A 10665-nucleotide genomic window follows, 5' to 3' on the forward strand; every position below is an offset into this window, starting at 1 on the left:
AGATTAATTGTGATTATATTATAATATGCATTAGGTTTTAGACAGTCTCACGTCCTGCATACCAGTGCAGAGTTGAAATAAACCATGGTGTCAGGGGCTCTCCTGGCTTCCACTTGCATCTGAAGGATTTCCAAAACCAAAGCAACACCTTTGTAGTTAGTAATTTTCAGAAGACTTTCCTTACATTAACTCTTCCAGCCACATTTGAAAATTACTCAGATATTTGTATCAATGTCCAGAGTTTCTCGTGGTGAGTTTGTACCCTGGCCTGTTTGTGTGAAGAAATGCCTTGTTTGTCCCAGACCTGCCAGCTGCCAGCTCAGTTTGATTCTACTGAGCTCTGCTCAGGGAGGGGCAGTGGGCAGTCCCACTGGTGGTTGTGATTCTGTCAGTGTGGATTATTCTTCCCCCTCAGTATCTTTTTCATGCTAATTGGCTGTAGTCTGTCAGGCAGAATGAAGCAGTGGCACAGGGATATTTTGTAATAATTTCTACCTTAGTTTTGCTTTTGGCTATTTCTGAGCACTGAGCTTTTTTCATAACACTGTCAGTTATGGCCACAGAATGACTTTTTAAAATGATCACTGGGGTGTAAGATTTTCTGTACCATCTGTTAACACTTTCCTGCAGTGCATGTTTGCTGCTGTTCTGCAGTTGCTCAGTATCACGATGCCCTTCTGTCCCTCTTTGTCCTCATCCTTTCTATCCTGGATACCTACATGCTTCCATCAATCTCTGCATGTTAATATTCATCTCTTCTCCATATTGCTTGTGAATATATGAAACTCTGCTGAGGTACAGCTCCCATCCAGGAGCACCCTCCTGCCATGAGTGCAGTCTCAGCTGCTCTTTCCTTGCCCCACCTCTCTAGTCTGGTTTTCTTCACTGTATGGAGCACATGGGCAAAGTCATTCTCAGAAGCTGCTGTGATGGAGAGCATGTACCAAGTTACTTTCATTTTTTGTGCAATGCTGTTCTAAAGAGAATCAAATACTTATAACAAATTGATGAAAGGTAGTATTTGATTCAATGATTTTGATGTTATTTTATAGTTGGTTTTGGTTTTCACTTTGGTATCACAGACTTTACTTTTAAATATTACAGGTTTTAGTGATAAATTGCAAAAATCTTCAAAACCCCAAATCCAGTAATCTAATGCCAAACAGAGAAAAAAGGGGCAGGAAAATCTAAAAATGGCAGGTTGCACATGATAGGTATACATTTGTGTATATTTTTGAAATTCAACTTGAAAAGAGGATTTTTTATTATTGCTATCTGCTGGCTACTTTTCTTAGTTACTTGTTTTTCTTTCCTCACAGCAGAAATTGTTGCAAATTATAGTGTTTTGTGCTGAAGGTATAACATTAAGAGAGCAGTGCTCTCTTTCTGTACAGGGAAGAGCTCCCATATGAACTTAATTCCCTTCATCACTTTAGAACTATCAGGAAAGAACAAACTCCCCCTTTTTTCTAACCTAAGTAGTATAGATTTTAAGTTTTTCTCTCCAGATGATGAGTACCATGATGCTGGTAGAATAGAGCCTGTTTTGAGGTTATAATTTCCATGCACTGAGGCTTTTTTTGAAATTAGGGAGCTGCATAGATACCTGACCAGCTGGGCTTTATTCCAATATTTCTGTGGAAACTGGGCAGCAGATACTAGTGGGTCCTGTCACTCTGCTTGTGACCCTAGAGGTTGTCAAACCAACCATGGGGGCTTGGAGGAGCACTTCTTCATTTGGGTCACGAGCTTTTCTCTGTGAGAGTACGATCCCTCCTTCTGTGCTTAACCTTAGGAAAACGGTTACATTTAGGTTCTGCATAAAAATATTTATTTTTGCAGCAAATCTGGAGAAGTTTGAAATCCCAGTGAAGATCCGCTTGAGCCCTGATCCTTGGACCCCAGAGACTGGTCTGGTGACAGACGCGTTCAAGCTGAAACGCAAGGAGCTCACGGCGTTCTATCAGACGGACATTGAGCGAATGTACGGCAAAAACGTCAAGTAATCCTCTCTGCACCACTTTGCTACCATGAGCTTGGATCAAATAGGAAATACTTGAATTGCCTGTTCTCAACTCAACACTTGAGATCAACACACAAAACCACCATTCCTCATTTCCAGCTTCAACTGTTCTTTCTAATGACGACTGGCAAGTTTAGTAAAATACTGTGGCAGCAAACTTGTGTCTGTCTCCTTTTTTCCAGTTTTCTCTGCTACCTTGTCAGTCTGTGGATTTTCCCAGGTCTTTTTGGGAAACCATGATTCTGAAGCCTCAAGTTTTTAAACATTTATAAATCCTGTATAATGTTTTATTTGTATCTTTGAAATTTGGATGTATATAGAGAGGACTTGGCTGTATAAGAAATGGTTATACTGGGGGCCTTTTTTTACCTGATTATTTAAAGATAAGAAGGTATTGATGTTGTGACATTATGTACATTGGAAATGCTTGCTACGAGGTAATTGTTGAACAGAGGACCAGGTTATTTGCTGCTGTGCTATTTTTCTGTGTAAATCTGAGGGAGAAAATGTTTGACATTCCAGCTTGTGTAATACACCTTCAATATGTGCCTAATGGTTACTTTTATTTTTGTCTGAAATGGAAGGATGGTCATGGCACAGCTCTGCCTCAAGGCAGGTACTCTTGCAGGTGTTAGTTAAAGCTCCTTTAGTACAGAAGATGCTATTAACACAGCAGAGGTCAAACCTAAGAATAATCTCTCAGATACAGAAACTCCTTTTTTAAATAGCTCATGATCATTTCATCCAGAGCTGAATTGTGTAGTGCTGATATGAGCTCTCATTAATTTCACCTAACACTTTGCAATCTTGACTGTGTCCTTTTAGCAAAGGGACTGTAGCAACCTTTGTCTTTTCTCATTAGGTTTGGACATTACTGTGGGTTTGCTCTTTCGTTGTTTATGAAGGTTTGGCAAGACCCCTGCTCTGCCCTAGCTGCAACCCAAATCTTCCTGGGGGGGATTTTTAAAGTCATAATGACAGTTATGTTCTCAGCTCACACAGTGCCTAGCTGCCCTTTGTGCCATTAAAAATCTCCCTTTGATTCTCTGTTCTTTTGTGTAGTACTTTTTGCTTTAAAACCAGATATTTGAAGCATTTTTCAGCCAGAGTTATGTTGCTTGGTTTGTTACACCTAATTCTTACTTTGGGAAGTAGTCTCAATTTCTGTTTCAGTAGAGATTCATGGATATTGTTTGAAAAAATGTGGGGACACTTTTCATCTCCAGTGAGAGTGTTCAGATTTGTTTCAGATGTGAATTTTATTTTCAAAATATTTCTGGAAAGAATAATCAGGGTTACATGAGAATGTGAAAAGGCATACATTAGTCAACTTTGTGATGAAGCAAATACTAAAATGGCTTTAATTTGGAGATAGCTCATGTGTATTGTTTACTTGTAGTACTAAAACTCAAGGTCCTGATGCTCACTTAGTGCCCTGCTATGGTAGCACATAGCAATGCTGAAGGCCAGAAGCTTAGTTTGGCAGAGGGAGTTCCTGCTGCTTGTCTTTGTGACATGAGGTTTTGGGAGGTATTTGATGTGCAAATTCTCATTTTATAAACCTCTGATTTTTTTTTTTTTAATTAATGCTCTCCATTGATTATAGAAAACAGATTCATAGGAGTTGAAGGTTATCAAGCAGGTTCCCTGATGAAATCATGAGGTGATTCATGCTAATTGTGGATTTCCCCTGCTGCTGTCCATGAAAAGCTGTTAACATTTGGGAAATTTTGGTGTAAGTAATCAAATGGAAATAGAAGCCACAAAAAGAATCAGAACCATATTTTTGAGATTACTGCCTTTAGATATCCAGATCATAAATGAAAACCTTGTGGCAAATAGAGATAAAGCAAGTGTTGAAAAATGACTGAAGAATCCAAATGTGGAAAAATTGCCAAGGCTGTAGGGAAGTGTCACACCATGTATTAGATATTATTAACACTTAAATTTGGGTCTGTGCTCCATCAACAAGTTCTTAAATAGAACTCAGCACAGACTGTGCATTGTTGAAATATTTTTGTCATTTTTTAGTGGAAATTAATAAACTGCTGAAGTACCATGTATATTAATTGGTGCATTGTGCAGCAGATTTAAGAAGAAATAAATCTGCTTTTGGTTAAGCAAGTCTGAAGTTAGTATTTTGTTCTGCTAAGGGTTTAAATCCCCTTTTGAGAAATTGCATAAATGAAACTTTGAAAATGGTTTGGAAATAGTACTTTTATTTTCTTTTTTCTAATCCAGTCACAAGATGGGGTTGCTGTCTAACTGTACATTTGATTTTACTGTTCAGGGGGTTTTTTATGTTTAAAATGGGTGTGATATATATAGTTCCTCTTTCATTAGGCATCAGATTCATTGTGGACATTTATTTCTTCTACAGAATGTGAAAACAAAGCAGTTCATTAAGTTTAATCTCAGTGCTGGAGATAGATTTTTAAAAACCTTTGTGGATGAGTATGGAATTTTTTTTTCCTTTTGATTTATAGCAAAAGACAGACTCCACTTCTGCTGGACTATGAGCATTTCATGACCATCTGTGGGTGCTGGGGGGTGGCATGGCAGTAATGGGATGCTCAGGCTGCAGTTCAGGTGTGGGGCTCCCTGCTCCTGCAGGCTGTCACCCCGTGCTCCTGAGCACAAGGACAGCTCTGGAGTGGTTTGTTCCAGCCCTGCAGAGATGCACTGCTTGCCAGCTGGGAATTCCCCTCTGTATTTTTGGGTTGGTTTGTTTGTTTTTATATTTTTCTTTTTTTGTGTGTGTCTTCCCATGCCCTGTGTACCAAGAACAAAAGTACCTGCTGGATTGCACTGCACTGTCCCAAAGGCAGTGGGCAGCTGTACAGAACTGAGAAGGGTGGGACTGGGAGGAGTGGGCTCTGTCACGTGGGGGATTTTGTAATGGAAAGAGCTGGAACTTTAAACAATCTGAGCTCAAACTAAGAGCAAGGGGCATATACCTCACCTGAAAGGCCCCCAAAAGGGGGGATTTTTAACAAAACTTTTGTAAATAAAAACTTAACCAGGTCTCTGAATCATTGAAAATTGTAACTACTTACTCTCTTGTGAAAATCTATGTATTTCATTATTAAAATGGTTGACCGAGAAATTCCAGGGATGCTGTGAATATCCTTTAATTTCCACAATTCTTTAAAACACTTCCAGGACTTTAGGCTATCATTCAGTCTAGATGTAAGTGTTCTTTACAGAGTGTAGCATTGCTGTGGTGGGTGAGAAATTCAAAAGCTGCCTGTCAGAAGAGACAGTGCAGGGCTCACAGAGGCAGGAGCACACCTGCAAGGGGAGCTGTGGCTGAGCAGGGAAGGATTCTGCTGAAGTGGGAGTGAAAAGCAGTGTGTGACTAGACAGGTACCTACATCCACTGCTGTACAGACAGGATGCAGAGAAGGGGGTGGAATCAAAACCACACATTAGGAACACTCTGTAAAGCTCCTAAGTTTATGCAGAAATTACTCTAGGACATAAAACTCCTTTGCAATAACCTTTGTCTTGCTAAAATCCACAAACTTTTTATTCTGTACTAAAACTACATTTAGGTGATGCAATGCAGCATTTTTAATTTTTGTTACTGTGGTGTATTAACTACTTTGGACTCGGTATAAAATTGTGTACATCTGTTTCTTTACTGGTGAGGGGAACAATTTTCAACTTGCCTACACCTTGGACCAGGCTGAAATGTTAATTGAATGACCAATTGTATATTGCTGTAATGGGTTATTTAATGTAAACTCATTTTCAATGTGATCTTGGTTGTTACTATGAACTGCCTGAGCATTGTATATCCTAATTGAGTTCTATTGTATGAATTATTTATTTGTAATTGGATATCATGTTTCAAAAATAAAATTAATTTCGCAAATTGGGTCCTGTACATCCAATTTTTTTCCAATGGTACAGAGTTGATAATTTAGAAATGTGTTTGGTATTGTCAAATATTTCAAATATGCATGAACATTTTGGAGTGAATGCAGGTGCAGGAGTTACCAGGTTAGCGTGGATTTTTACTGCAGGAAAATGAATTGTGTTTGGTCAGTTTTTATTTTCATATGATCTGGTTTTAAAGGAACTGGTTGTGGGTAATACCTGATGTAAAACTGTGGACTTAGGACTTTTTTCCTGCCTAAGTATGCTAGGACTTGTATTTAGTATGCAATTCTCCTTAAGTTTGTGTGTTGAAGGGTCAGATACTAGATGATTGCAACTGGATTTCTTAAGAGATCTTAAATTTCAAGTTTTGATTACAAGTTCGCACAACATTGCTGATAACAGTCCAGCCTGGAGGCATCTCAACAGAAACCTCTTTTTCCCTTTTTTGTGTCTCTGTTTACAGGTTCCCCAAATGCCTGGGATCATAGTGCTGACAAAATGTCAAACCTCTTGCTGTATAGCTGATATTTTTGTTTATCCCTTTAACCAGCCATGAGAAGGCTCTAGATTCAGTTATATGCAAGGTAGTTGTTTATTTCTGGGGATTTTTAATACTGGGGCATTTTAAGTCTGAAAACTAATTTCAAATCATTTAGGATAATATCATTCACTTTAACTGGTTTTGTTTTTCTGTTAAACACTGATAGCTAATAAAATGCTGTTGGAGTCTCTTTACTAAAAAGAGAAATAAACAAGTTCAGAACTATTATAAAAAGTATTTATTATAACTACTAGTTTCAGGAAGGATAAATGTAACCATATCAGAAAATATGTTCATTTAGGTATTAGGGAGACATGGGATACAAAATAGATAAAATAAAAATACAAATAAAAACACTGTAGACCTGAGTTGCTATTATTGTCTACAAAGAAATCCGGGGGTGACAACAGGGAAAGGGAGCACCCAAACAGTTGAAAAGGTGAGTAGTTTTTTTAAAAGAACAGTTGTAATATTTGGGAATAATATTTTCTGTCTGGCACAGACCCAGCTACTCTGGCTGGAGGGGCAGCAGCTGTGGGGGGCTGAAAGGTTCAGAATGTGGGCAAGTATTTACTCCAGATAGCTGTGGCTTTTAGCAAGTAATGTCTCTATGATTTGAATCCCAGATTTCATTGTATAGACTGGCTTCAGCATTTGAGTCCTGCTTTATGTGCAAGCCAGTGCTTGGCTTCAGCTGCCTCCCTGCCCTTGCACAGGGCTGGCCATGGGGCACTTCCCTCCCCAAAGTGCTGCCTGCTCCCCAGGGCTTGGCAGAAATGCAGACACTGTTTTTGTCCCTCTTGGGGGTTGGATGGGTTCAGTTTCCTGGGAGCACACGTACCCAAAAGGACAGTGCAGCCTGTCATGCATGAAATGTCAAAAAGATGTTTTACATCAGACTTCAGGGTACTCAGCAGGGCCAAGTGCAACAGCAGGAAAAACCACATAACTGTATTTGAATGCCTAGCCCCTGAATTTCCATGTATTCCACTGTTCCCTTTCCCACTTTATTACAAGTGTGTGTTTATTTCTTTCTCTGGAACTGTAATAATGCATTCTGTTGGTAGCAAGGTTGGGTAGGTTGTTTGGGTGGTGTTTTGGTAATTATTTGCAGGTAATTGAGAGACAACTTCATGAATGTGAGAGTTAAACTTCAATGGAAAGTTTATATGGCTTCCCACAGATGTGCGATCACAGTAGTGTTTGGCAAGGAGCCTGGTGACCTTTATTCCTCTGAAAAGGTGAGATTTTTACATAGATCATTACACTGAATAAGTTTCTTTACATAAAGTAAATTTCCATCAGGTTTCTGCTACTTTAGGCTCCTAGAGAGGTTAAGAGAGAAAAAAACATCATTTTGAAATGTGAAATTATTAATAGCAAAAACCTGTCAATCAAATTCTCATAAAATTAATTGTATCTCAACCTGGTAAAACATCCTGGATGCTTAACTATTAATGCAGGCTTTGAGTTTGAGTTTTATCTTAATAATGCTGGTCAGATGCAGTTCAGTTTTTTTGAAGTAAGATTTGTATCAGGATTTTTTCAGCAAAGTCTCTATTTTTGGTACATTTCCTAGTAGCCTATTTGTGTAGTTGTTTTTAAATCTCACGCATACAGCTTACAAGACTGAAGAATGATTTGCAAAGTGTATATCCTGTTAAGTAGTGTAGTTGGAAGATAGGTTGTGAATGTTTAACAAGCTGCAAGGAAGCTATTTTCTCAAACTCATTAAGCATTTTATGTTTTATCAGTTCTCTGGATCTCACACAGGTTTACTGGGAATTTCTGCCAGGTTTCTTGGAAATGAAGTGATTTTGCTTAATTTTGTTGCAATTCAGGACTTGGTCTGTTCCAGCTAAAGCAGCGTAACACGATTAGCAGGAAGGCTGAGAATGCCAGTGAGCAATCTGGCCTGTTCAGCATCACATCCTCCTTCCTGCCCTTCTTGCCAAAGTTGGGAAAGAGCTGTAAAACAACAGGAGATTTAAACAGGGAGACTTTTCAAGAGTAATTTCTGTGTTAAGATGTGTTGATAAGTTATTGATTGGGGGCAGCTCCAGTGGGATATCAGTGTTTCTGCCCTCCCATGGGCAAACATTGTGTGGGTGACTGAAACAGGGCAGATCTAGGGCCAGGAGGTTTGGGGCTGTCCCTTCCTGGTGCAGACCACCACAGAGCTTCAGGGGGTGATGGTTCCTGCTCATCTCTTTGATGTCTCTCCAAGGATGTTAAAAGTGAAATGTGCTAAAATTTCTCTCAGAAATTCCTTTCATTTCTATTTGAAGGCTTAATAAACTTCTGAAATATTTCATTGACAGTATCTCCCGTATAGTTATTCCTCCATGTGCTTAGTAATGGGTTATCTGAGGTTTTCCAGGACTGGCAGGTGGCAGGTCTGGTTGAGTGTGCCCCCTTGTGTTTTGCAGTAATTTTCCTAATGTTTTCATAAATAGATGAGATTTGGGACTTTCCCCAGAATTTTCCCTGTGCCACTAAGGGATACTTGTTTTTAAACCATTTTTCCATTTCCTTCTATCAGTTTTATTTTCTACCACTAACTTTTCATTATAGCATGGGCTGATCAGCTCTTTCTGGTGTACCTTTTTTTTCCCCCCCCCATAACTGATGTTTTGTCTTTTTAAATTGTTTTACAGAATTTACAAAAGATGTAGATAAAATGGACTGTTTCCACAGGAAGGAATGATGGTCTCTGTAAGTCTTGACTGGCAGAGATTTCTTGGCAGGATTTTTCTGAAATGCTGGAACAGTGAGGCTGTGGCTGCCAGGTGCCACCTGCAGCAGCCTGTGCTCAGGGCACTGTGCAGGTGTGTGCCTACCCTGTCTTTGTGGTCCTTGTGGAAGGTGAGCTGATTTGGTGGAGAGAAAGAACTCCATTTGAGAAATGCCTGCCATGAAAGCAAAGATTTGCTGTCCTCAGCCTCTGGCTTGAGGATGCTCTCGTGGTGCCAGGATGCTGCTGCCCCTTCCCCCCTTCTCCATGCCCCTCTGTGCTGGGGGGCACTGGCTGCCCCTCTCCTTTGCTGACAGCAGCTAAACCATCATCCTGGCCCTTGTGTGCCACAGTAAATAGAAGGTCAGTCACCTGTTCTGCTGGATCACTCCCTGGGCTTCTCCCTACATGGAGGTGGGGGATGCCAGGCTGTCCCTCAGGCTCCATGGATTGTGTGCTGGAGTGGGGCAGAGCCTGGGAACCTCCTGCCTGTTTATGCCAGGAGTGAATTTTTTTTCCCCCCTTCTTTTCTAGCTTTAGCCAGAAAAAGTTTGGGTGGGTTTTGAGGGCACAGACCAATCTGGGATAGTTGAAAACTGCACTCCAACAATTCCAAGTATTCGAATTATAATTATTTCCATCTGGTTGTCTTTGTTTATTTACTTTTTCAAGAAAGATCCAGTAGTACTCAGAACAGCTTTATTGTGATAGAAATTTCTAGCCCATTGTGATTTGAGGAATCCTGTGCTGGTGCAGTGCAACAAAGCCTTAGAAAGTCTCTTTTGGAGCAAATGCTGGTACCATTTCATATTTCTCTCCCTCTTAGGGCTGAGATCATAGCAAACTCCCTTGCTTCTTTCAAGTTTTTGTATAAATAAGACCGGTTCAAGAATAGTTTGGTTCCTTCTCTTCCCTGCTCTCTTCTCCCTGTGTCTGAGTCTCTGGCTGCACCCTTGTGTGCCTGGAGCCTGAGCGGTGTCAGTGCCAGGGGAGCAGTGACAGTGCCAGGGGAGCAGTGACAGTGCCATGGGAGCAGTGACAGTGCCAGGGGAGCAGTGACAGTGCCATGAGAGCAGTGGCAGTGCCATGGGAGCAGGGGCAGTGCCAGGGGAGCAGGGGCAGTGCCATGGGAGCAGTGACAGTGCCATGGGAGCAGGGGCAGTGCCATGGGAGCAGTGACAGTGCCATGGGAGCAGGGGCAGTGCCATGGGAGCAGTGACAGTGCCATGGGAGCAGGGGCAGTGCCAGGGGAGCAGGGGCAGTGCCATGGGGAGCAGGGGCAGTGCCAGGGGAGCAGGGACAGTGCCATGGGAGCAGGGACAGTGCCATGGGAGCAGTGGCAGTGCCATGGGGAGCAGGGGCAGTGCCATGGGGAGCAGGGGCAGTGCCAGGGGAGCAGGGACAGTGCCATGGGAGCAGGGGCAGTGCCAGGGGAGCAGGGGCAGTGCCATGGGAGCAGTGACAGTGCCATGGGAGCAGTGG

At 41.3% G+C, this 10665-nt stretch overlaps 1 protein-coding gene across 2 annotated transcripts in view; it reads left to right on the forward strand.

Annotated features, from left to right (window-relative positions):
• The window catches only part of ACSL3 (acyl-CoA synthetase long chain family member 3), a 50854-nt gene extending 44949 nt beyond the window's left edge, over window positions 1–5905 (forward strand). For both annotated transcript variants that reach the window (XM_033068595.1, XM_033068594.1), the window contains exon 16: window positions 1843–5905. In XM_033068595.1, the coding sequence (XP_032924486.1) occupies window positions 1843–2006 (164 nt within the window). In that variant the 3' untranslated portion in view covers window positions 2007–5905. The remainder of the gene's footprint in view (window positions 1–1842) is intronic.
• The last annotated feature ends 4760 nt before the right edge of the window (window positions 5906–10665 follow it).

The sequence above is a fragment of the Catharus ustulatus genome, chromosome 10, assembly GCF_009819885.2.
Source record: "Catharus ustulatus isolate bCatUst1 chromosome 10, bCatUst1.pri.v2, whole genome shotgun sequence".
In the NCBI taxonomy this organism is placed as follows: Eukaryota; Metazoa; Chordata; class Aves; order Passeriformes; family Turdidae; genus Catharus; species Catharus ustulatus.